This window comes from Amblyomma maculatum, chromosome 2 (assembly GCF_055883805.1).
Source record: "Amblyomma maculatum isolate TAMU_Amacu chromosome 2, ASM5588380v1, whole genome shotgun sequence".
In the NCBI taxonomy this organism is placed as follows: Eukaryota; Metazoa; Arthropoda; class Arachnida; order Ixodida; family Ixodidae; genus Amblyomma; species Amblyomma maculatum.
In genome coordinates this window covers 64,168,683-64,196,567 of record NC_139345.1, presented here as the reverse complement: position 1 = coordinate 64,196,567, position 27,885 = coordinate 64,168,683, and the positions used below count along the sequence as shown (strand labels likewise).

At 46.7% G+C, this 27,885-nt stretch overlaps 1 protein-coding gene across 1 annotated transcript in view; it reads right to left on the bottom strand.

The window, feature by feature from the left end:
• LOC146198819 (apolipoprotein D-like) overlaps positions 1 to 27,885 on the bottom strand; it is a 49,402-nt gene that overhangs the window by 18,842 nt on the left and 2,675 nt on the right. Inside the window, exons 3-4 of the mRNA XM_084591983.1 lie at positions 20,824 to 20,909; positions 17,176 to 17,268 (exon numbers count right to left, since the gene is read on the bottom strand). Of these exons, the coding sequence (XP_084448109.1) occupies positions 17,176 to 17,268; positions 20,824 to 20,909 (179 nt within the window). The remainder of the gene's footprint in view (positions 1 to 17,175; positions 17,269 to 20,823; positions 20,910 to 27,885) is intronic.

Here is a 27,885-nt window from a genome sequence, read left to right as displayed (position 1 = left end):
CTTGTAAAAAGTTCTGTTTTTTTTTCGTCACTTTTTTTCTCTCGGCCTTTGGTTCTTGAGGTCCTCGCCCATTTCGTAGCGAGTGGCTGGCGCGCGTTGTCTTGTCTGTTGGCGTTTGTTGACATAACGGCTGCCCATTCTTTCACCCCCCTGCCGTTGTTTCGTGACCTTTCCGGGACGCTGCGTGCGAATGGCACCGCCTGGACCACACATGGTCGCCGTTCAAAGAGCGCGTCGCTGCACCCTTTGTTCGGGATTTTTTAGCGTCTTCTTGCCAAGTTGTCTGCTCAAGATATTATGTTGTTCGTGTTCGTAATGGTTTTATCATTTGTACAGTGAATCATTATCAATGAAAAAGTTGCAAAGTTTTCCCAGCTGCTGTGTTGTCTCTTTATTCGCCAACTCTCCAAACGGAGGAGGAGCCTGGCGTTGTTAGAGGAATTGCTGTTGACAATGCCCTTGTAGGAGCCTTTCGGTGATCGGTAGGCGGACCAGGGGTCGGCCGGAGCTACTTGCAGGGCGTTTTGCTGAACAAGCGAGCAGGAATGCGGTCCACTGCTGAACATAGCCACGCAAATTGGCGAGGTAAGGCTCTGTCACTGTGTGATTTCGGCAGAGGATCCAGACGTACACTGCATATAATAGGTTGTTGCTAATTAGGTATGTGAGGAATTAGGTATGTGAGGTTTTATTTCAACTGGAGGAAGAGCGAGCAGAAATGGCTTTGAGGTGCATACAATGCTTTTACCATCTTCATGAGCGCTTTAAATCGCTGGTGACTACCAAAAAGACGCTTCTCCGCTACTCTTTATTGCCCCCCCCCCCCCCCCCCCCCCAGAAATTTTGAACACCAGCGTCGTAATTTAAATTCTTGGGGAAAGCCTTGAGTGATTTGCTTAAATGCACAGCAAGTCGCAGTTATTTCATTGCTTATTGCCTTACTTTATAGATGAGTTCAGAACAGGACTGTTAGCCTGTACATCCTTCAATTCACTGTTATCCTTAAAGGGAATATGAAACGTATTCCGCGAAAAATGAGTTATGCGCGGCATTTTATAGTTTTTTGTCCGCTGAACAAGACATCCTAAAAACAAAGGCAGAATGGAGCGCAAACGGCTGTTTTTAAAAGAAAACGAGCTCCAGTGGGACTGCCCTCCAAGCAAACGCCGCTGTTGACGTCACAACCGCTCGTTCCGCATTTTCAACGCCCCGCCTCCGCCGCTTCCGGCAGCGACGAGGGCGTGACCGCGGCGCGTTTTTAACAAGCGATTTCTGTTCTTATCAATAGAATTGAAAAAAAAAAAAATGACAGGTATGATTAACAATACCCCTTCTTTCCAACCGTCAAATTTCATGCAATTTGAAACCGCTTCATCTTCCCTCTAATTCGTAAAGTACACGGAAGAGAAATGGTATGGAAATGAAATTCTTGAACGATCAGAATGAGGGTTCATGGGTAGCCTCGCTGCGCTAGCCAACAATTCGACCTTTCCTTCAACTTTTGAACATTTCGTCTGGGTGCTGCTTATAAGTCCTCTTGTCAAAATATTGGCAAATGCACTGCTGCTTCCCCTGAATCCTTGTCCGCTTTGCTTGTTCTTAATTAATGGAAAGCTAGCCACAAGGTTGGCAGTGCCGTTTCACACTCCCACACGCTGCAAAGAGAACACTAGCTTTTAAGATGTCTAGCCCGTCATTCCAAACTTCAGCTACAAGTGCATTGCAAGTACTTGTGAACTATCTGACGCAACCAACCCAGTTAACCAATCTATGAGATGTTATAAGCTTTAACATGATATGCAGGATGTTGCCAGATGTCTTGATATGTCTCGTAGCGATCTTGTAGCTCAGCTAATGCACTACATTTTTTTCTATAAGACATCTTGCAGAAATCTAAGTATACTGCACATCAGTCAGTTTACCATGATAGCTATAAGGCGCGCGAAGTTCGGAATGGCGGAGGGTGCATTGCTGGCAATGCGTTCCATATTAGCACCGGCGCAGCAAATCGTTCCTCTGTGCGAATTGTTGCTGTCATTTTCCTGGCTTTTATCCCACATGGCTACATCGCTAGCTGACTTTGCCGTGGTGAACACTTAGAGTCTTTCAACCGACACTGCACCCAGTGAGGCTGAATACTGGTGTGGCTATGGGCTGTACCAACCGAGGCAGAAAGGAAGGTGTCAGCGACCTCTGTACATTCTGCACAGATACTCATGGCTTAAACTGCATTGCTTGGTGCCTGCATGCTGGAAACAGTGTAGATTGCATGCTTAATTCAAAAGCGCCGCACCTTGGGTACAACATTTTGCGAGCTGAAAAATCGCCAGAACAAACCTGGGACAATCGATATTTATAGCATGCAGAACAGTGCCACATATTGCAGACGTATGCGTGACCCTTAAATGTCTTGTAAGGAAGCCTTGTAAACTTCTGAAGCAGAAGTCTAAAGCATCTTGCGTATAAGCTGCCTTTTACTGCCTTGCGTAGGCAGACATAAAAATCCTTCAAAAGACAGCTCCCAGACATCTTGTTGATGATGTCTTCTAGAATAGCGTCAAGCGAAGCCTTGTAGATGTTTTTGGTAACTCAAGATGTCTGTGGCCGAAAAAAAATTCAGGGGGCGATTTGGCCCACTAAAATGCCTCACGGCGGAAGCCTCCGCCGCGGCTGCTTAGGCATCAGAGAGTAGAGAGATTTAGCTTACCGTGATCCGCCACCGTGACCCTCTACCGCGCGAGGGTGGGGCGCACAAGCTGATTGGTCCCGACGCGGCAGGTCTATGTGCCGACATCAAGTATGTGGCGCCATCTATCGGCGTCAAAGGGATCTGGACATGCGCAGTGGAAAGCACGGTGGCGGATCACGGTAGCTGATCGCGGATCACGGTAAGCTAAACCTCTTTAGTTTTAGTTTACCGTGATCCGCGCTCCGCTACACCGCGTGTTCCACTGCGCATGTCCAGATCTCCTTGACACCGATAAATGGTGCCACATACTGGACATCGGCACATAAGACCTTTTCAAAATTGGCCACAGGGCGCTGCCATATTGGAGACTGGGCTGTGCCCATAACACAGGAAAAAGCTGCGGATTCTCCCCCCACACCTGGTTCTCAGCCCAGTCAAACCGGTTTCTCCAAGGGTCGTGAAAAGGTCTATACCTACCGCGTCGGGACCAATCAGCTTGCACACCCCGCCCACGCACGGTAGAGGGTCACAGCGGCCGATGGCGAATCACGGTAAGCTAAATCTCTATGCGAGACCGTTTGTGATTGACATACTCGGGGATAACTTTCTGTGGCAAAGTGGTGGAAGCTACGGAGCTGAAACGCGCCAGCTCACTCCGCACACGAATATAGTGCCTCCAGAAATTTCGCAGGTGATGCTCTAGAATGTTATACCATTACGGAACTATTCAGCTTATTGTTGATCAGGCTTATACTGCAGTACCAGCTATTATAGCGGGAGTTTAACGCAGCGTTCGTGTCAATGGCTGCGCGACCTGTCGACAGTCTCGCAAAACGCAAGCAGCGCCACTCGAGGGGGGAGGGGGAAGGTGGCTGTTCCTGGCCTTGATAGGGCTGGGACTGGTAGGTCAACGCCGCTTGCGGCGTGGGCTAGCCTGCCACCAATTTTTTATCTGTTGCAGGCCGTCATTGCACCCGCCACCGATTTGGTGGTAGATGACGGCTGTTGCGGCGCCTTTCTCTCCCGCTTCTTTTTCTTCTCTACTTTCTATCCTGTTCGCACGAGGCAGCGGAGGTGGCTCAGCTACAGATCCAATAGCAGGCCCTTGCATTTTACTCTTTTTCACGACCCTTGGAGAAACCGGTTTGACTGGGCTGAGAATCAGGTGTGGGAGGAGAATCCGCAGCTTTTTCCTGTGTTATGAACACAGCCCAGTCTCCAATATGGTAGCGCCCTTTGGCCAATTTTGAAAAGGTCTGGGATGCGTCTGCCGCTTTTCTCCGCCCATATTTGCGCGCGTTCGTAGCGCGTTCGTAAAGAGTTCGTAACTCGTGTCTGTTTTTGACTGCGTACGTCGTGCGCGGTGTTGATTAGTCGCGACTTCATCTTCACAAGCCATCAGCGACGTAAAGGATCATGTTGCTGCTTAGTGGGAGCCAAGAAAACTGTTAAAGCTGAACAAGCATTGGCTCTTACTCGAAACTGCGACATTTTAATAAAGCCAAAGCTACGGAGCCGAAACGCATCATCTTTCTACGCAGCTGAATATAGTTACATGGTCAATTTCTGCAAAAACAAATTGAAGTCATAGCGCTAGTTATTTACGGTATATTGTTTATCACGGAACCGATTTCGCGAAATGAAGCTGTTATGCCTAAAACACTTTTCTTGGTTCCATCGGGTTTTCTCGTCTGAAGTCTGTTGCGGGTTTTCGAGACGCCCCTACCATAGCTATGCCCCTACTATGCAGACAAGATGACGACAGCCGTCTGCCCGGGTCGTTCCTGTTGTTCTTGTTCGTCCACTCCGCAAGGGTTGGAAGAGTTTTCACCAGACAAGATTCGAGTCACGTTCAAGAGACGCGCTGGCTGTCGAAGCAAACGAAGGAAATTATCTGCAGCGTCTATACAGACTGAAAGCCGCGCGGTCGAACTACATGGCGGAGTGACACGTTTAAAGATGTCCCGCCTCCCTATCTAAAAGTGTGTTTTATAGTAACACAGTCGGGAAAGCCTCGTCCCCGTAGCTTTGGCTCCATATACTGCGTATTTTCTTTGATGTCAACTAATTTTAGACGCCGCTGATGCCTGCTGTGCGACGTCTATTTCTATATATGCTCTGTGGTGCGGCGTTCGAGGAAATTCCAAATGAAAGTCGCCGCACGGACGCCTGGATCGAAAGCCCGGTGGGGTAAGCTTGGTGTGTATGTGTGTGAAAAAAGTTAAAAGTTGGTTCACAGGAAGGGAAAGGCGCAGTATCTGTCACACTTGCTCTGTGGACACCTGAACCGCGCCGTAAGGGAAGGGAGGAAGGTGGGAGTGAAAGTGGAAGGAGAGAAAGGGGAGCCGTAGTGGAGGGCTATGGAGTAATTTCGACCGCCTGGGGATCTTTAACGTGCGCTGACAGCGCACAGCACACGGACGCCTCTTCGTTTCGCCTCCATCGAAACGCAGCCGCCGAGGTCCGGTTCGAACCCGGGAACTCCGGCACAGTAGTCGGGCGTCTTACCACTGCGCCACCCCGGCTGTGTGAACAACTTTTATTTCCACCAGAATGGAGGCCCCCTACTCCCCTCCACCGGCACGCAAGCCTAGGGGACGGGGGCCGGGACCTCCGCGATTAGAGGCAGGCAAGGAGGTCTTGATTCCTTGCGGCCTCTTCCGCCAGCCGGATGGCTTGCTTCTGAAGAGTTGGGTCCTTGCTCCGCAGAAGGGTTTCCCAGGCTTCTCTACTAAGTATTTTTGTCTTAACCCCTGGGGAGCTAGCGCATTCCCAAATTACGTGGTTGAGGGTCCCTCTATTCCGACATTGCATTTATCGTCATGTCGCTCATCTTTTCTGGACGTGATAGGCCCAGACCGGATGGATGTAATTCCCTGCCTGTAGACGCCGCCATGCGGTCGCCTCTTTGTTGTTCAGACGTTTATCTGGTGGTGGCACCAGTTTTCTGCTTTGTGTATAATTTTTTACTATTTCTGCTTAATTTAATAGACGTTCGTCCATGTTCTGGCAATCAGGCGGCTACACAGTTACCCGGAAGTAGAGATCGGCTAACTCATGTGCCGCCTCGTTACCAGGGACAGACGCGTGCGCTGGAGATATTAAGCTGATTTTTCTATTCAGCCGTTTTCCGATCAGGATTCGCACCGCTTCTGGTGCGATCACTTTGCGTAATTGTAAATCTGTTTTATTGCCACTAATTATGAATTTTGCTTCCGTTTCTACTCAAGCAAGCGCTATAGCAACTTCTTCAGCTGTTTCCGAGTTGCGGCTTCCTATAGTGGCTGCCGATACTGGGGCGCCTCGGCCGTCGACTACCGAGGCTACTGCCGCACTTGACTTCCTACTCGCCGCATCAACGTATGCAACTGTCTTGCTGTCCAGTGGCTCGAAGCGCTTTTTGAGTGCTTCTGCTCTCTTTTGCCTCCTTTCCTCGTTGTATATGGGGTGCATGTGTCGAGGAAGAGGGGAGATGGTTAGCTTATCGCGGTATATCTGTGGGATGCTCGACTTTTGTTGCATCTCTCTGTTTGTCTGCAGGCATACCATGTTTAAAATGGCTCTTCCTGTTGTTGTCTGGCTTAGCCTTTCGAGTTGCGACACTCTGACTGCTTCTGCAATTTCTTTCCACGTATTGTGTACCCCCATAGCGAGCAGCATCTCTGTGGATGCACTCATTGGTAGGCCCAGGGCCCTCTTTATACATCGTCTAAAGAGTGCTTCTAATTTTCTTTTTTCCTATGCTCTAAGGTTTAAATACGGCGTAGAGTAGCCTATGCGGCTTATGACATATGCTTGCATAAGTCTGATCAAGCCCATTTTTTTAAGCCGCCCTTTAATGGTATTCTCCTGAATATGCCTAGGACTTGTGTGGCGTAGCCTTCGAGTCTCTTTTGTATTCCATCGTTGTATCCATTCTCTTGAATGTATAGCCCTAGGATTCGTATTTGATCAACCTTTGGTACGGACATTCCTTCCACTTTGATATCGAATTCTCCGATTTGCTTGCACCTCAACGACATTGGGCTGTGCTAGACTAGTAGTTTGATTTCTGCGGTGAGCACGAAAGCCCCCTACTAGCCGCGTAGTCCACTACTGTGTCTGCCGCTGCCTGCAGTCGTCTCGCTATGCTCGCATCACTCCCTTGGTTTATCCAGAGATTGATGTCCGCGTACATGCTAAGTTTGAGCCCCTCAATCGTGGAGGAAGGAAAAATTAGGAGGGAGCGCGCGGCAATATCCATGAAGCCTAGTCGTAAAAAATAAAAGGGGGCGGGTCGGCCCCTACGTGTTAGACCACGTTATAGCGTGCGATGATATCTACTACCGCGCGCATGTGCAAATCGGCGCCCAGCAGCCCACACAGCAGACAGCCGCGCGCCCGCGCTACCCGCGCCATGGCAGACGTGCGCACTAAAACGCTCCGACATCGAAACATAGGGTCTAACTAGGAGAGCGAAAAAAGGGGGAGGGAGCGGCTTCATCGGCACTTGGCTTGTAAAGGTTGGCCGCGTGACCTCATGCTCCCTCCTAGTTTTTCCTTCCTCCATGCCCTCAATGTTGCTCAGCGCTTTTGGGAGACCCCTCATTGTCACGTTGAAGAGGAATGGGGAGAGAACCGATCCCTGCGGTGTGCCCCTGCTTCCTAGCTGCAATGTGGGAGACTCAATGTCTTGAAATTTAATACAGGCTGTTCTGTCTGTTAAGAAGTCTCTTATGTAGTTATATGTTCTGGATCCCACTCCGATCTCCTGGAGACCACTGAGAATCGCCTCATGCCTGTCGTTGTCGAAGGCTTTCGTTAAGTCCAGCCCCAAGATTACTTTGGCGTGCCTAGATCGTGAGTCTATTATGTCGTTTTTTAGTCGGAGCGTCACATCCTGCGTGCTCAAGCCTGGTCGGAAGAATCTCCTGGTGACGTTATGACCAGTCATGACGTCACGGCCGACGAAGTCACCACGTGACGGCTATGGACGTCTCGAAACGTCTAACCATTACTATTGGTTACCGATAGTTAATCATGACTTGCACTTTCTGAGTACTAGTTAGTCCGGTTAGTATGGTATAGTGATAGTTACGATGACCTCCAAGTGCATGGGTTCCTATGGGCATCTGCTTAACTATTTTGTTATTAGTCGTAAATTATGAAATTATCTTGAAAATGTCTTAAATCATATGTTCCGATATCATCCGATTACTGCTGATTAAGTATCAATTCAATGGTCAATCAATTTCAAACGCCGCTGATGCCTGCTGTACTGCTCTGTGGTGCGGCTTTCGAGGAAGCTCCAAATGAAAGGCGTCGCATGGACGCCTGGATCGAACGCCCGGCGGGGTCAGCTTCGTACTATGCGTGAATCTCCTGGTGACGGCATTTCCAGCCCCACGTAGTCAGTCAGGAGCAGCCACCTCTCTCTGATGTAACCTTAAGGATCCCTAGGTAGTCGAAATTACATGCACCCAAACAAAAAAACGCAGAGAACACAGAACCAAAACAATCGCTAAAAGAATGAAACACAAAGCAGTCGAGGAAGTTGCTTATGCAGACGCACCATGCGGACGACACGGAGCATGTCGTTTCGGCAGCATAGTAAATGGAGAAGGTGCACGCAAAATTGCGGCCTCAACACGCACCCGTGACGTTATCACAGCTGAAGAGGTCACAATAGTGCTCGCATGCACTGGCACACATGCTAAAACTATAATCAGCGACAGCAAAACGGCTGTCTGGAATCTTGGAAAAGGGCGGATCTCAGAGGAGGCCAAAAATATTCGTCTCACAAATCCCATTACTAAAACCATATCCATCACGGATACCAGCACACGAGTCTGCCCCTGGCAACGAAGCTGTGCACCTGCTGGCCCGAGATCTCTACCACCGGGCAGCGGTAGAACAGCCCGAATATTAGGGAATTAAAGATTGCGCTATCACATACATTGAGATCACCGAATCTCATAAACTAGATCGAAATGTCTACCCTCACCCAGATCGGTCTCTCACTAACAATGAAGTACGCATCTGGAGTCGATTACAAGCTGGTAACTACATCTGCCCGGTCTGGGTTTTCTTAACACAGACCGGGGAGGAAGAAGATTTTAAATGTAAAAATTGCGGCCAAAAAGGCACTCTAGATCATATAATATGGGAATGCGCCGACTCCCTAGGCGCCGACATTAATATTGACAGTAGAGAAGCCCGGGAGGTTTGGCTGCGGAGCGGAGACTCACCGTTCAGCGGTACGCGACCCGCCTGGCGGCTGAGGCCATGAAAATTTCTTGTAACCTCACCTCACCCGCCCCCCGACCTGCGTGCCGGGAGCGGGAGATGAAGGGCTCCATTTTGGTGGAACTAAAGTTTTCCTTAAAGCGGCACCCCTTCTCTCTTCGTGCTTTCAATCCCACCTCCTTTCTTTTCCTTACTTGCGGTTACGGAGTAAAGTGTGCGCGGTTCAGGTATCCAGAGAAAAAAGTGCGACATAACTGCGCTTTTCCTTTCCTGTAAACCAATTATTAATATTCCGTTCAGCTTAAATTTACCTAGGGCCTTTTTCCGATGAACACATTTCGCCGAATATGACAGATCTCGCCCACAGACCTCGAGCACAGGTCTCGTGCATGGGATTTCGTTCCACGAGTCTAGAAAAGCTTTCGCTTCAAAAAGTATTCGTAAAAGTATCCTTGGGTATTTGAAAAAAGTTTTAAGCTTTTAACTTTTATACAAGTTTTTTATCGGATTATCTTAATCACGTGACACGGAAGAAACCTTGCAGAACTATATGTGACTCATTAGAGAGTTTTAGCTTACCATGATCCGCGATCCGCTACCGTGATCCGCCACCGCGCGTTCCACTGCGCATGCCCAGACACCCCTTAACACCGATAGATGGTGCCACATACTGGATGTCGGCACACAGACCTGCCGCGTCGGGACCAATCAGCTTGAGCCCACGCGCGGTAGAGAGTCACGGTGGCGGATCGCGGATCACGGTAAGCTAAATCTATTTTTCCCTAGGACCATGTATGGTGCAGTGCCTGGTCAAGATGTCCTTAAATGAGTCAGAAATGGACATTACTCCTGCAGCCAAAACTTTCTTTTTTAGACTACTTAGCGGGACTTCGCCGGTTAAAATGTGGTCGCAAGAGAAAGGAATTATTGTCCCATGGGGAGTCGGCTGCTTGTTAGGTAAAAAAAGACGAAACCTTAGAACATGCTTTCTTGGAATGCTGGGACGCAGTTTTCTGCCGGGACACCCTCCAAAGGACTCTTAAAAAAGGTTTTCCGCTTGACCCTCACGGAATCGGGTATCTCTCGATTGAAAACGAGGACGGTATTCCACATGACCTTAATGTTATGGCGTTAGGCCTCGCGTCATGTATATCTTGACGCACCACCAGTTAGAGACTACTTTAAGGAAATTTGTGTTGCAAGATATTGTGAACTTATAAAACGTGTGGATCCAGCTCCTGACTGGTTCCCGCACATTGAAATTTTGAAATCTTTAAAATAATTTAAACCTTGGTACGTCAGTGAAATACGGCTGACGGTTCCTGTGTAAATATTGTGATTTTTGAGTGCAAAAAGTCCTCCTTGGACTGCACAGCCTGTGGAAAACGCGTATGTTGGATCGGAATGCTAGTCTCCCCCGCTACTCATTTCGGCCAGATGCGACACCAGCTTAGAGACGCTTACGAAGATAGTAACTATGAACCGGACTGGTTGCCATTGTTGATGTGTTGTCTTTCCTTGCCACCGTTTTAGTGAAGTCGTGCTAAGTCGTATTCTAGTTGTGTGGTGTTGTGTTGTATGTTTAAACTGGACTTTTCGCCTACAGGCTGATTACTTTGTAAATAACGTATATAGCTCTACGCTGATTTTAAAAGCATGTAATAAATACCATGCTGAAAAAAAAAAAAAAATCTTCTGTGGTGTATTGATTGCGTGCTCGTATTGCAATCTGAAGGGCCGGATTTCAATTCTTCGGAGCAATTGTCATTTTTTTTTGCTTTCTCGCCGATTTTCGCGTTTCAACGGCGAACGACCACGCCAACACTGTTTTTTTTTTTTCTACACGGAGCTCTTAACGCTACCGCGTATTCATATTGACCTAACTTTCTGGAGAGTATAATAACAAAGCAAACTAAGTAAGCTGGAAAGAAAATAGGTCGACCCGCCGCGGTGGCTGCATTTCGACGGATGCGCTAGGCATGAGCGGATGCCGCGGTGGTGCAGTGGGTAGGGTTCTCGACTGCTGTGCCCAAGGAGGCTGGATCGAATCCCGCTTGCAGCGGCCGCTTTTTGATGGAGGGAAACAAAGCAAGGCGCCCGTACAACGCTCGTTGTAAGAGCCCCAGGTGGTCGAAATTCCCTGAGCCGTCTTCTAATCTCCTATAGCTTGAGTCGTTTTAGGACATTAAACCGTTCTTCCATGGTTCCGGTACCGTCGATGACACCAGGCACTGCGTATACAGGGTGGCCAGTTTTTCTAGCACGATATCCCCCCCGTCCTTCAGCAAATCTGTAGTTATCTGATCCTCTCCAGCTGATTTCCCCCTTTTCATAGTTTCTAGTGCTTTCTTGACCTCGTCCTTCGTCACTGGTGGAACGTCTGACTGTTTTTCCCTACCGCCAATCTCATTACGGTCCTGACTACTTTGGCTACTGTAGAGATCTGTATAGAACTCCTCGGCTACTTTGACTATCTTGTCTATATTAGTGATGACGTTGCCCGCCTTGTCCCTTATCGCATACATCTGGTTTTTGCCTATGCCCAATTTCTTCTTTACCGCTTTAAGGCTTCCCCCGTTTTTTACAGCATGCTCAATTTTGTCCATGTTATACTTCCTTATATCGGCTACCTTGCGCTTATTGATTAGCTTTGATATCTCGGCCAATTCGATCTGGTCTGTTGGATTGGAAGCTTTCATACTCTGGCGTTTCTTAATCAAATCTTTCGTCTCCTTAGACAGCTTACCGGTATCCTCTCTAACTATCCTACCGCCTACCGCTACCGCGCACTCAGTAATGATATTTCTGAAATTATTGTTCCTTGCCTCTAGGGTAATGTCGCCATCCTCAGTTAGAGCTGAATACCTATTCTGTAGCGAGATCCTGAACTCTTCTGCCCTCCCCCTCACAGCTAATTCGTTGATGGGTTTCTTTCTTACTAATCTATTGCGTTCCTTCTTCAGATTTAGGCTAATTCGGGACCTCACCATCCTGTGGTCACTGCATCGCATTTTCCCGATTACCTCTACATCCTGCACAATGGCGGGGGTTGAACACATTATGAAGTCGATTTCATTTTTAGTCTCTCCGTTAGGACTTCTCCATGTCCATTTCCGGTTCTTCCGTTTGCTGAAGAAGGTATTCATGATTCGTAAGTTATTGCGCTCTGCAAACTCAACTAGTAACTCCCCCCTGCTATTCCTAGAACCAATGCCATAGTCACCTACTGCCTTGTCTCCTGCCTGTTTTTTCCCTACCTTGGCATTGAAGTCGCCTATTAGTACAGTATACTGCGTTTTTACTTTTCGCATCGCCAATTCTACATCTTCATAGAAGCTTTCAACTGCCTGGTCATCATAACTACATGTAGGTGCATAGGCCTGTACAACCTTCAGTTTATACCGCTTATTAAGCCTAATTACGATGCCTGCAACCCTCTCATTAATACTATAGAATTCATCTATATTACCCGCTATATACTTATTGACATGGAAACCTACTCCTAGTTGTCGCCTCTCCGGTAAACCTCGATAACACAGTACATGCCCATCCTTCAGTATATGCCTCATTCGGCCTCCTAACCTCACTACGCCCTATGACATCCCATTTCATGCCCTCTAGTTCCTCTAACAGCACTGCTAAACTAGCTTCACTAGCTAGGGTTCTAGCATTAAACGTTGCCAGGGTCAGTTTCCAATGGCGGCCTGTCCAGCGGAGCCAGGCTTTCTTAGCACCCCTGCTGCGTCACAGGTCTGACCGCCGCCGTGGTCAGTTGTTCCGCAGCCGCTGGTGACTGAGGGCCGGGGTTTTATGGAGCTTATCATAGGAGGTTGTGGCCAATTACTGCACCAGGGTGGCCAACTCCTGTTCTGGTGAGGGAGTGCGTTGCCGGAGGTGTTCACCGGCATCAGGTTGCACCCCAAACTTGTGCATGCAATTCCATCGACACGCGGAGTTTTTATTTTTATTTATTTATTTTTTTTTATCCGGTGGAGAATTGCGCGGCACCGGGGGTTGAGCCCCCGTCCTCTTGCATGCGAGGCGGATGTTCTACCGCTACGCCACCGCTGCACTCCGCTGCACTCCAAACATTATCCTCGTTCACAAGAAAGGGGACTCTAAGGACCTTAAAAATTACAGACCAATCAGCTTACTGTCTGTTACGTATAAGGTATTTACTAAGGTAATCACTAATAGAATCAGGACAACCTTAGACTGCAATCAAGCAAAGGATCAAGCAGGGTTTCGGAAACGGTACTCTACTATCGATCATATCCATACCATCAATCAGGTGATCGAAAAATGCTCGGAATATAACCAGCCCTTATACATAGCATTCATTGATTACGAAAAAGCATTGAAACCTGGGCGGTGATGCAGGCATTGCGAAATCAGGGGGTAGACGAGCCGTACGTGAAAGTGCTGGGAGATATATATAGTGGCTGCACAGCAACCATAGTTCTGCATAAAGAAAGTAACAAAATTCCCATAAAGAAAGGTGTTAGGCAAGGAGACACAATCTCCCCAGTACTATTCACAGCTTGTTTAGAGGAAGTATTCAGAGACTTGGAATGGGAGCAGTTAGGGATAAGGGTAGATGGAGAATACCTCAGTAATCTGCGATTTGCTGATGACATTGCCTTGTTAAGCAACTCGGGGGATGAACTGCAAATAATGATTGATGACCTAGACAGAAAAAGTAGAAAGGTAGGCTTGAAAATCAATATGCAGAAGACTAAGGTAATGTTCAACAGCCTCGGGAAGGAACAGCAGTTTACATTAGGTAGCGAAATACTGGAAGTAGTAGGTGAATATGTCTACTTAGGACAGGTAGTAACCGCAGATCCGGACCATGAAAAGGAAATAACAAGAAGAATAAGATTGGGATGGAGCGCATTTGGCAAGCACTCGCAGATTATGACTAGCAGCTTACCGGTATCGCTCAAGAGGAAAGTATACAACAGTTGCATCTTACCTGTACTCACCTATGGGGTTGAAACGTGGAGGCTAACCAAGAGAGTTCTACTTAAGTTGAGGACAACCCAGAGGGCTATGGAACGAAAAATGGTAGGGGTAACATTAAGAGATAGAAAGCGTGCAGAGTGGGTCAGAGAAATAACTCAAGTTACCGACATTCTAGTGGAAATTAAGAAGAAGAAATGGACATGGGCAGGACATGTAGTGCGAAGAGAGGATAACCGATGGTCGCTGAGGGTAACAAACTGGATTCCAAGGGAAGGAAAGCGTAGCAGGGGGCGGCAGAAAGTTAGGTGGGCGGATGAGATTAAGAAGTTCGCAGGGGTCAAGTGGATGCAGCTAGCACAGAACCGGGTTAAGTGGAGAAATATGGGAGAGGCCTTCGCCCTGCAGTGGGTATAATCAGGCTGATGATGATGATGATGATGATGATGATGAGGACATTAAACCCCATAAACCCAACGAAGCCTAGAAGGGGCCAGCCCTCAAAGCATTAGGTGGTGGCCCTTATTTCTGGACCCAAATGGCGTCTCTTGCCCGACCAAGGCCTGTTGGGCCTCCAGGTCAGAGCAGACGGGCAGGGTCGCCTTCCAGTCTTCCCGCGTTGGGTTCGGGTAAGGCGACACCGCTACCTTTCTTCATATATTAGATGGACGCAGACGGGTAAAGCATGCAGACCACTTAAAACAGCCAAATGTGGCCTTGGAGCAGTGGGAGTGTGCGGCTGACCGGCGGCACCTTGGAAGTCCAGGAGGCGTTCATTGCCGTCTGCTTTGCTGCAATCACGCTCTTCATCCCTAAACAAACGTTTGTTTTTCCCCCTACTGCACAGAAAGATTCGCAACCAGCAATATAAAGAATTCGGAGCCACAGCAGTAATTGAGGCGTAATTTTTTTGAAGTACTGCTCTAATCAAATAATGCTGAAACAATTTTAGTAGGACCCTTTAAGACTGCAATGCAAAATCATGAACCACAAAGGCGACAGGAGCCTATTCACAGTGCACTCTACAGAGCCGGCATGGTTGTCACTTCCGTGCTTAAACAAGCTACGACGGGTTGCGGGATGTAAGCACTCACACGCTGGAATCCACTCACACACACAAAAAAAAAAGCTCAATAATCGGAGCTTACCACTCCTGTCACGTACTAGAGACGCTTCCAACCGGACGTCAGCTGAATTGCTGTCGCGTTGCCGACAGAATCTTTAAGAAGGCGTATGTTTCTTCAAAACATCACACTCGTCGGTCCGCTTTTGCATCTAGACGCCCGCCAGCAGACCAAGCCAATCTGTATGGTCAGCTTCCCATATGTGCACTTATGCTACAGTGTACAAGTTACGCATGGATGCGATGAGGAATACGCACAAGGTTCCTACACTCTCGCCACTACTCCCTTCGCATGCCTTTCCAAATGCGCCCGATTTCTTCATACTGCTGCTGATGAAACCCGCTGGCAGTTCTTGCAATCAGTGGGGAAGGTAAAGCCTTTGCTTTAAAATCAGGGCTTAAAGTCTGAAGGGTCTGGAGGGGCCTGAAATCCCCCACCAGCATTTAAGAGGGGTCTGAAACCCCTTCGCTCTCGTATATTGTATTTCTCAGTAGGTTTTAATAAGAAGTCATCATATTTTCGAGAACCCGCGGAGAAAAATTGATTTCTCCCTTTAGATTTGTATAAAACGATGTGCGAGGCAGGCCACCAGTCTTATTCTTTCTCCCTCTTTATTTCTCTTTCCACCTGTGTTCGAACACTAGAGCCCGCCCCCCCCCCCCCCCCCTTTTTTTTCAGATGTAGAAGAATTCAAGTGCTGTTTAAAATAATGCTTGAGATTAGAAATGACATTAGCAATTGCTTCGAAGCGCAGGGAATACGAAGCGTGCGTTCTGAAAAGCTCTTTCACGAGGATGGAAATATCAATGCACTGGAAATGATTTAGAGTTTTGAAGTACATGCGTACGTCGTAGGCCAGTGCTAAACTTTTCGGCATGAACGAGATTGACGATCGAACCACCACCGCGGCCTCTACATCTTTTTGAAGAAGAGTAGCGCGACTTAGGCAAGGTCGAAAGGAAGACACACGTCACTACAGCTAGAAGCAATATGAGAGGGGACACGGGGGGTGCATGACCTTCGCATTTCGCAAAGCGCTGCCACCATCAGAATACAGAAATAGGTGGCACCAGGGGCATGCTCGGAAAGAGCAGCCGAGAAAACCTACTTTGCATGCGCCTTTACCGCTTTAGAAAGAATGGGTCCTCCTTTAAGCTCATTTCAGAGCGCTGGCGCTGGCATTTCAGAGCACATAGATTCCAAGGGTAAACTTAGTAATTCTTGTGGTCGGTAAGTGCCCGCGGTGAGCACGGAAGACTGTGGACCTAACGCTCTCACCGCTGCCGTGCCCACGTTGAAACGAAACCGTGGAAACGACGGAGCTTGCCTGAATGGAAAGTAAAAAAATTACGAGGGACTTTAGCGACTAAAGTAGTGAAAGGCGAAAGCCTGAGTGCCGCATTCTGCTACGTAACTGTTGCGCATGTAGTGATGAATGCTACTGCGAGTAAAGTGAGCGACTACTGTTTCACGTTCTGCTAGTGCATTGAGCTGTCAAGTGGGGACGAGTTTTGGAATGTGCCAAGCATTGTCTACACCACGCCTAGATACGTCTAAGCTTAGATAATTAACCAGTCAATAATGAGGCAATAATTATAATAGTCAACAATTAATTAGTAATCGAGAAATAATAATTGATAATTAGTCATTAATGAATTATTTAGTGACTGATTGATCAGTCATTAATTAATAATTAGGTCATTAATTTGTCATTATTCAGTAGATAATTAGTAATTAATCATTATTCATTGATAATTGATACTTAGTAATTAATTAGTCATTAACTAAGTATTTGGTCATTGATTGGCATATGGCCATATAAGGCACACATTCACGCATACTGTGGTGGTGCTCTGTGATTGGTCGAGACCTTCATGCCGTCAGCCTGTCTCGACTAATCAGAGCCGCCGCAAAAGCGGGACACATTTTCTCCACGACAGTATGAACCATTAAAGGCTTTCGCCTTAAAAACACAAGAAAGGGCGCATACACATGGGTACGAACGCCACGAAACAGTCTCGGCCCTCTTGACGAAGAAACATGCACGAAAGCCATGCCTTTTCCATTACCAGTGACTCGGCAGGGAGCCGCGGTGTGCTTCATCAAGTATTACATGGAGAAAGGAAACATTAAGCACTAGCTGCAATGAGGTACAGGCTACCAGGCGTCACTTACTTGTGTGAAGCCAGAGGGAACGGCGGCAGCGGTACACGATGGCGCACTTGTCGTAATCCGTGTAGAGGACCCAGAAAGGACGCTGCTCCGGGTCTGCGAACAGAAGTTAGGACAGCATGACAGTCTTTGGTCAGTTCAGACACGGACTATGGACACACACACACACACACACACACACACACACACACACACACACACACACACACACACACACACACACACACACACACACACACACACACACACACACACACACACACACACACACACACACACACACACACACACACACACACACACACACACACACACACACACACACACACACACACACACACACACACACACACACACACACACACACACACACACACACACACACACACACACACACACACACACACACACACACACACACACACACACACACACACACACACACACACACACACACACACACACACACACACACACACACACACACACACACACACACACACACACACACACACACACACACACACACACACACACACACACACACACACACACACACACACACACACACACACACACACACACACACACACACACACACACACACACACACACACACACACACACACACACACACACACACACACACACACACACACACACACACACACACACACACACACACACACACACACACACACACACACACACACACACACACACACACACACACACACACACACACACACACACACACACACACACACACACACACACACACACACACACACACACACACACACACACACACACACACACACACACACACACACACACACACACACACACACACACACACACACACACACACACACACACACACACACACACACACACACACACACACACACACACACACACACACACACACACACACACACACACACACACACACACACACACACACACACACACACACACACACACACACACACACACACACACACACACACACACACACACACACACACACACACACACACACACACACACACACACACACACACACACACACACACACACACACACACACACACACACACACACACACACACACACACACACACACACACACACACACACACACACACACACACACACACACACACACACACACACACACACACACACACACACACACACACACACACACACACACACACACACACACACACACACACACACACACACACACACACACACACACACACACACACACACACACACACACACACACACACACACACACACACACACACACACACACACACACACACACACACACACACACACACACACGCACGCACGCACGCACGCGCACTTCTAAGATGCAGACAGCTAAAGTAGCAGTGGCACGGCCGCTGAATGGAGGCGCACTTCCAAGTACGCCTCCACTGAGCGGCCGTGGCAGTGGTATCCAATAAAATCGATAAAAACAATTTTGATGACTATTGACCAGTTTCTATTCGAAAGCATTATAAAAACTGATTTTTAAACTGGTTGGCAGCTTTTAAATAAACAGTATGATTACCATCCAGCCGCACTCGCTCTTTTACACCAGAATGAATATTTATTAGATTACAGAAAATCACTTGATTGCATAAATCATAGCATCTTGTTTCCAAAGCCTGAACTATATAGTTGAAGAGGAAATTATTATTTTTGAATTAAACCTTACTTAGCGTTTAGAAAAAGGTATGCCCATAATAAATGAACATAAGTCAACTTCATGAATGACCTCCTGCGGGTTACCTCCAGGGAGTATTTTGGGACCATTTAACCTGTACATTAATGATATGAATGGGGATACTAGAGCTCGGTTCGTAGCGTATGCTGATGACACCAGTTTGTTTTTATCTGGCGATACCAGGGCAAGTTAAGAGGCAATACGACGACGCTCTTGAAGAAAATACAAATATAGCCTCGCAAAAATCTCTGCAAATACTGCAAAATCTAAGGCTATACTTTTTGTCCTAAAGACAAAAAGTGCAGTGCACTCGCACCACTGTTCTATAATAAACAGAGTGAATTAGCAGGGCCATTTAGGTCATTTGGTTAATATTCACACAAAATATGTTTTGGGATGACCACATAACCCCTGTTGATTCAAAAGCGTCCACAGCCATATGATTTTTGGCGCGTTTCAGAAGTTGTATCTCCAAAAAGTACAACAGGTACTTTATCATGCATGGCTTTGCTAGCATTTAAACTACTGCCCACTAGTGTGGGCACTGCTACAAACTCCAGTCTCAGTCTGAAAGAACTAGTTGTTTTTCAAAATCGGGCTCGCAGAATCGTTTACAGCGTGAAAAAGAGACATTCCAATTAAGACCCGTTTTCCAGAAATACGTTTTTAAAGATTTTTAAACTTCATGCTTATAGACCCTTGCGCACTTATAAAATAGGAAAGAAAAAATGCATAAGCAGTATATCGGACTTACCCCACATTCAATTATATAAATGTAGAAATCCAAGCCATTGCAAACTACACTCGCCCACCTAAAGAAAGAAAAAACTATGGACGTCAAATGGTTGCATTTAAACTTCCATTGCTGCCTTAGAAACTAATGTAAATATAAATATGGAGAACATGAGCTGAACTAATCTTATAGACTTCTTTCTTTGTGAAGCTTTCAATTCCTAGTGTTTATTCAATATGCATTTGTAAACTTTTCATTATGGAAGAAATGTTTTACAAGCACTGTTTTTGTTGCTATATTATTGATGTTGTTTTTATGCTTTTTTTCTGTTTCTAAATCAATTGCTTTTTCGTTGAAACGTTTACGTCAAATTTGACTTTTTAATTTATTTGATACGCTAGGAGTCTAGGAACGCTGTCACATGTCACTAGCTTACTTGCTGTAAAGGGGGTGGAAACTTCGTCAAGCGTTATTCGCCTTTATTCCTACCTCCTACCCCCTCCATCAACACACGGTGACGAGCTGTCATTTTTTTTTTGTCGGACTTTCGAAACACACGTATTTTTAGTTTAATGTTACCTGGAACTTGAAGGCGCGAACAGAAGACAACGCATGCGATCCGTGACGTCGTGAGTATAAGGAACTTTCTGAAAATGTAGTACGTACTGATCACTGCAACGAGGAATCTGCAACACTTGACGCTGTGTGCCGCCGAATCAGTGAGCGTAATTATATCGCAGCAAGCTGTACTTAGCATGGACCTTCTTACTTGTAGCCAACGAAACCTCGGTAATTTCCACATGTTTTGCAAACAAAATTGAGTCGCTTATCTTCTGCAGGTTTTTCTCCTGGCTTTAATTGCTGGCTATGATACCGTGGATGGGTTGGAAGTTTGTGTGTGTGTGTGTGTGTGTGTGTGTGTGTGTGTGTGTGTGTGTGTGTGTGTGTGTGTGTGTGTGTGTGTGTGTGTGTGTGTGTGTGTGTGTGTGTGTGTGTGTGTGTGTGTGTGTGTGTAGCCGAGAAACAACCTTTCTTGTGCCTCGATGGTTTCTATAGCAATTATGACGCTATAGAAACCATCTATGGTATAAAAGGAGTTAAACTCAGCAAATCTATTCCCTGTGGAGTAAAAAATATTTTTCTTTTCATGTCCTTATTCTAGTATACTTACTTCTGGCGTAGAACCTCATCGACATCTTGGCTGGTTCTGTATTGTTGAGGACGGTGAGCTCGCCAAGGACGCGGTTGGTGTGTCCACTGCATCGAATTATGCGCACTCATCAACGAGCACGTCCACTAAGGAATAACTACATATATTTGACACTTTGCCCTCTATGTCGGACATCTGCTTGGTTATTCACACCGAAATACCCTAAATGGCATTACTCGCTGTCTTTGCACCGAATGTATATCACCGATAACAACATGAGCTTGGGGGATCTCTCTGTGGGGGAGGGGGGGGGGGGGGGGAGGAAGAGGGGCTGTCCAAGCATTGGGATGACTTGGAAGAAGAAAACGGTCTTATTACTTCTAGTAGGTGGCAGATGTTCATTGTAACGTGTATATGTTCAGCTTTACGCGATACCATATTAAACTGCGAGCCATTTGTGGAATGTGAGACGATGCTATATAAATATTGGTAGAAATGGTCTAACCTTCTGCGCTGCAACAAAATCTTGCATCGTCCTGCTCTCGCACTGGGTAGTTAAGATAGCCATAGGAAAACTACAGGGTGCGCTTTTGCTAATTAACAAAAAAAAAAATTACAATCACCCCGAGAGATCATTTGTGGAGATATTGATTACTATGTTGCTGTCCTATGCAGTTAGAACAATGCATTCATTTGAGAATTTTTCTTTGAAAAGCGCATGTTTCAGGTATGCTTTTGTTTTGGTCCCAGGATATAGGCGGGGCTACATAAAAGTGGCAAACATTATCCGCAGGGAATGTGGGAGCCGCCTATCGAAACCCGCAAAATCTCTGAAAATCCCCACTTAATAGGCTCAAAAGCACAGAAAACAAAGATGACTGTGGGAAGAGAAAGAACCATCGTTTAATGACACAAATCCGATATGAGATGACCTACTGTGTATCCAGCACATCACGGGTGTGGTCAGAAATCAGTGACAAGAGGACTACTGGCAGCAGAACTGGTCGGAGAACTACTGGCAGCAGAACTGGTCGAAAGACTACTGGCTGCAGAACTGGTCGGGGGACTACTGGCAGCAGAAGTGGTCGAAGGAATACTGGCAGCAGAACTGTCGGCACGTGCGAGTCAGATGTGCGGAGTAAAAGTCAGGCTCAATCCGTTCTTTTTCTTCGCTTCTCCTGCACCTCGACTTTTCGAGATGCCGTCGATTTGTCGGATGACGAGAGCTGATACGGAGATAGGAAGGGCGACGAACTCGAAGCAGTGAACGAAAATATTTTGTAAACAGTAACAAGAAGACAATACAGAAACTATATATAAAATTGAGAGGCGCCTATACTTTCATAACAAAGGCTGATTTAAACAGAAGCGCAGCTCCACGAACTGGCTCGATAAACGACACTTGAGCTGATAGCTCTCTTATTACGACTTTCTTTGAAGCCGAGGCCTGCCAGTATACCGCCGCAGTTGCCTCATCCAGTACAGATTCTTGCTCCTAAATAGTAATATGCTCGAATTTACTAGAAAAAAAGGGGACTCAGAGAGGGAGCGCGAACACTGCAGCTTCAAGGACACTATGCTCCTCCTCTTGGGTTTGCCATCCTGTACTCGAACCTTCCAGAACTCGCGGTCAGTGCGTGCCAACTCGCAGCTTCGCAATAAGACAGTATGGCCGGGACGTGCAGTGGGGCGCAGGCATGGGCGACTATACTTTCTCGTTAATTTCAGGCAGTTCTTGTGGCTTCCACGGTAGTCTGTCGCTGGACGGCCTGTCGTCCGTGTCGACGGGAGGGAGGAAGCGTGGCGTTGTGGTCGAGGGCGCGTAATCGGCCGCGCTTGCTTCTAGATCTTTCCTTTCGCGCCGCTGATGAGCGCGTTGTAACATTTGTAAGAGGACCACAGCGGCCTTGCAAACGATAGTAAGGAATGAGCTTGGAGTGCTGACGGGATCTTCGGAGTTGAAGATTAACCGGCAAGACGGGGGCTGTGTACGCGTTTTCGTAGTTGACCTGGCAACGAGTAAACTGATGGGAGCAATGCACGGTATATGCACATGGGATGAAGAAGAGGAGATTGTAAAGATAACGAAAAGGCGCGTTATTTATTTATTTATTTATTTATTTATTTATTTATTTATTTATTTATTTATTTATTTATTTATTTATTTATTTATTTATTTATTTATTTATTTATTTATTTATTTATGACATTACCCACAGCGCCTTTTGGCATTACAGTGGGGCGGGGAGTGAGGGATTACAACATGAATAGTGCTACAAGCTGGTAGGAGGAAAAAAGAAGAAAAAGAACATTAAACAGAAAGTATAGTACAGCATAATCTCACACAAGAAAACATTGAGCAGGGCGGTAAATATTTCATTACATTTTGATGAAACGACTTCTTGGGGCAGCTTATTCCTTTCATTTATTGTTCTAGGAAAAAAAAATAACATTTTTAGTTCTGCATTTTATTTCTTTTACTTTGTATGTGTGGTCCCTTCTTGCTCATATATAATTTGGCGGCAATAGGTATCGACCCAGTCTTTAGTTTTTAAAGCAAAACACTTGAAATTCCTGCGTAGGAACCCTAAATCATGACATGCTTTCGCAGTGATGTATATGATGTGCCTATGCCAACAAAGATTACTAGTTAGATAAACACCAAATATTTGTAATCAGTGATAGACAACACATGTACTGAATTAATACTACGGTAAAATCTCGTTATAAGAGACATGGTTACAAGAGACACTCGTTTATAAGAGATACTTGAAAATGGTTTGGCTGGTTTTCCTATGTTTGCCATGTTAACAATATCGCATAAAAGAGACATGGTTACAAGAGACACTCTGTTACTAAGAACAACTTTTGCAGGTCTCCAAGATAACCCAGGTACGCTCATACACTGCAGCTGACTCGTACCAAATCATATGTGCGGCAGTTTGGATTTTCTTAACTAAATTCCGTTCTATATATCAGTGTCATTTTTTGTTGCAATATGTCAGTAACCGAGGAGTGCCTCCTCTCGACTAGGAAATCAAAATGTCAATGTTCTTTCAGTCACGCAGGAATGTGATGACAGTGGCTGAAAACATGAAGGACATTTTGACTTCCCAATCAAGAGGAGGAGTGGTTCCTGACATATTGCAACAAAAAAGGACACGTGCTGATATGGAACAGAATTTAGTTAAGGAAATCTAAACTGCTGCACATACGAGTTGGTAAGAATTTCTGGTTACGAGGAACCATGGTTACAAGAAGCGTCTTTTTCGGGTCCCTTGAGTGTCTGTTGTAACGAGGTTTTACTGTATAAACAAAATTATAAGGCGACTTTTTTTTTTTTTTAGTAAAACAAATATGGACACTTTTCTGGATATTAATTGTCATGCCCCGTTTGTCAAACCAATCAGCGATTTTGTCAAGATCACATCGTAGAGCATCACGGTCAGCAGAATTTGTAACAGTTCGGTGCAAAACAGAATAATCAGCGAATAGTCTCAATGTAGAAGATATACCAGCGAAATTGTCATATAGAACAAGCAATATCGTGTACAAGTTCGGTTAACTGTGTGAAAAACGAAAATCCCCTACGAAACCCCCGTTGATTATTATTGATGAGGAAAGCTTAAGGTGATGCACAATATTGGTAAAAAGTAAATGCTCAAAAAGCTTGTGAGCGGCCCTTGTGAGGAACACTGGGCGATAATTTGAGACCAGATTGCGTGGCCCTGATTAAAAGTTGAAATTTCCGCTTCTCGGATAAAAGAGGCGCTTATGTGTGAGTGGTAGAGAGAAAGGGAGTGCTATGCGAATTTCTCAAAAGAATTCTCGCATATGAATTCTCGCTTTGCACAAGCCTCGTAAAAAATTGGAGGGACAATTAAACTCCGCCTTTGAGGGCATGTTAAGAGAGCAACAACGACTCTCATTTGCCGGCTCCTCTTGCGGATCCTCTTTTACGCACATGCATTTTGCCACTCACATGTCACTGATTTTATTTGTGCCTCCAGTATCACAAACACATGTAGCCTGTTGTGCTTTAGGCGGTGCGGGCTGGACAACATTGTTCATTTCACTCAACGTATCGACCACTCAGAGCACGACATGACCATGTCACCGGCCACCTGCCAGAGGCCACCTGCCTGCATTTGCCGCTCGCAACGCCCACGCGGATTTTCTTGTATACAATGCTGTCGCGATTGGCTGTAACATTTCAATGTTCGTTTTGTTTTAATCGTGTAAGAATACAATAATGTATTCTGCAGTCTGTGGGGTTCCGCAGCCCCTTGAACTGTTTTAAACCACGCGCGCGTTTTTTCTATTTGTATTGTTTTTGCGTGGGCAGCGCTAGTGCGCATGAGCGAGCAGCTAATCGTGGGGGCGTGATGTTAGCAGCGAAGAGACGATGGTAGATAAGAGCGTCGGAAGCAAGGAGCGAGGCCTTTCGCCCCGCCGGGGAGGCCAGCGCGGGGCTGCCTGCGAGCGTCACGGGACAATGGGGTGTACACGGACGACGGAAAGAAGACCGGCGACACGAAGGTGGAAGGAGTGCCTGCAGAAACGGCCTAAGCGTATTCGCGTGAGTAGCTGCCACGCGAGGAGCAATATCTGTTGTGCCGCAGCTAGTGCATTGGCCATGGCGGAAGTAGAATGGTGGCGAAGGCTGGGCCCAAAAGCGGTTCAGCGGTACCGCAGCATAGCCGCCGGCCGGGGGGCCAACCACTCAGACTAAGAAATTATACTACTACAAATTAAAAAGCATCAATCAGCATAAAAAGAATAGGCATTTTGATAACTTCGCTTGTGAATGAGGTAAGGTATTTTATAAATACATTCTTAATTTTTTTTTTTTAAATCTTTCAACACTCTTATCGCCCCACCACCTTGATGTTGCATCGGTCAGGAGGCGCTGCCAGCGGTAACCAAGGCAACTGAGATAACGAAGCTGACGAAGCACGAAACGGTTTTTTATCGCTGTCTGCTACTTGTCTGCTGTGGTGCGGGCCTGGGTGCGCCAGGGAAAGCGTAATTTAGTGCGCAAGTCTTAAAATGTCCCTTTTGGGAAGATTTCGACGTTTTTGCTGGTCGCTGCACTGTCGGCGTTTGGTGAGATTTAATATCCCCTGCAGCAGTGTTTTTTTGCTTGCGTCCCCTTCGTGTTGCGGGTAGTTCGAAGTCTTTTTGCAGCATTGTATTGCGCTTAGCGTTTTATCGCAAGATGAGCCCGCACAAAGTGAGGAAGCGATGCTCTGTGGCACGTTGCGACAGCGTGGACTCAACCGTCGGTGTCTTACCGCTTCCCGGCTGACTTTCGCTGGTGAGCAGATCTGGAGGTTGCACACGGACTTAATGTATGCTCTAAAGCTCCTGTGTTAAGCACGTTTGTTGATGCTAAACTGTCTGGACTGGTGCAACCTTGAAATTGCCTTGAAAACTGCTGTATACTTTCTGCCGAAGCATTTAAATGTGAAGAGTGATCCCAGTACTCTATGCTCCACGTATGTTTTGATGCAACTACTAATTCATGGCGTTTTTATTTCAATTGCAGCTCTGATAGCTTTGTTTTCTGTGTATGCATGGTTCGTTCTGTGGCAGGCACTTCAAACCTTTTCCATGCCTCGGCTGTGATCATTGAGATTATTAGCCCAGTTAAACAGCGCTACTGTTCGTGCTGTTTGCGACATGCATTTTTATTGTTGTGATTTGTTGCTGTATGTTATTGGTTGATGCAATAAACCATGGATAGAAAACCATAATTGTTCACTTGGTACACTCTGTTGCGAACTGGGCACGACTGCCCCGTTGCACCAGTGTTTCTGGACCGCACCTTACTGTGCTGAAGGACAAAGTAAATGGCCGAAGTACTTGCATGACTTGCAGCAGTATTTGTATTATGAATTTGCATGCGTGGTCTCTATTTGGAAATATTGCTGCCTTTCAATGTCGCTACCTTTGCCAACCACTTTCATTGTGCTGGAGCAACTGCTTATAAAAAAGGGCGTAAACAACAGAAACTGGAGTTCTTTTAGATGGCAAAGGTTGGCGCGCGCTGAAAGGCAACAACCTTCAAAAGATGCAGGCTCGTCAATGCAACGCGGCGTTTTTTTTTTAAACTTTATAATTCGCGCCAAAGTGAACGGATGCGTGACGTCATTTGACGTCATGGCCCCCCTAATTTTTATTGGTCCCTGAAGCCCATGAGCCGCCATGTTTTGTACGTATGGGCTTCTATGGAGCTTTCGCTACCATAGTAGTACATATACCTTGCATTGGCCCTGTCGCTCGCCCTGTTCGCGCCGCAGTGTGTTGTGTTTGCCGCGGTGAAGTCCTGACCCTCGTTTGGTTTTATCCTTGTCAGTGTATTGTCGTACGCGTCGACAGCATGTCTCTAGCGCAGTGGCGTTTCTTTTGTTTGATGTCACTTTTATTCAATGTTTCTGCGTTTATCCGGAAATAAACCGGTATTCTTTTTATTGTGCTTACTCGGCACGTCTGCATGGACCCGCCAACAACTCGACGACTGCGCAAAGTCTCGAGTCAACTCCCCTCTCGCGGGGTCGAGCTGCCCTCAGCCTGGGGTGAACTCATTACTGAACTTCTCGAAAGTTCCAACAACTACACATGGGGGTCACACACAACACATCGTCGAACTCTGCAAGTTAAAACCGATGGTAATCTCGAACCACCTTTACAGGTTGAAGTGTTCGAAACTGATTCCGACCCGGAGGACACAGCGGGTTTAGCGAAGCTTCTTCCAAGCTGACCCCCTGAGGAAGCTGCAGGCACCAAGTCCGGGGGTTCGCTTGTACCCATTTCTGCCGGTGGGTGTCCAGCGGTGGGTTTCGAACCAACCACATCCCGCAGTTGAGACGGACGCCGAAACCACTCAGCCACGAATGGGTCTGCCTGCTGTGGAGCACCCTGGCACACATGAAGCAAGAAGTTAACAGCCTTGCCTGTGCAGAGAATCTTCCGGGCCAGTTCTTCCGAGAGGAACGATGACACCATGTTCTTGCGCAGGTAGTACTTGTCATGCCAAAGGCTCTCCACGGGCGCTGCCGGGTTGGTGGCTATGAAGAATTC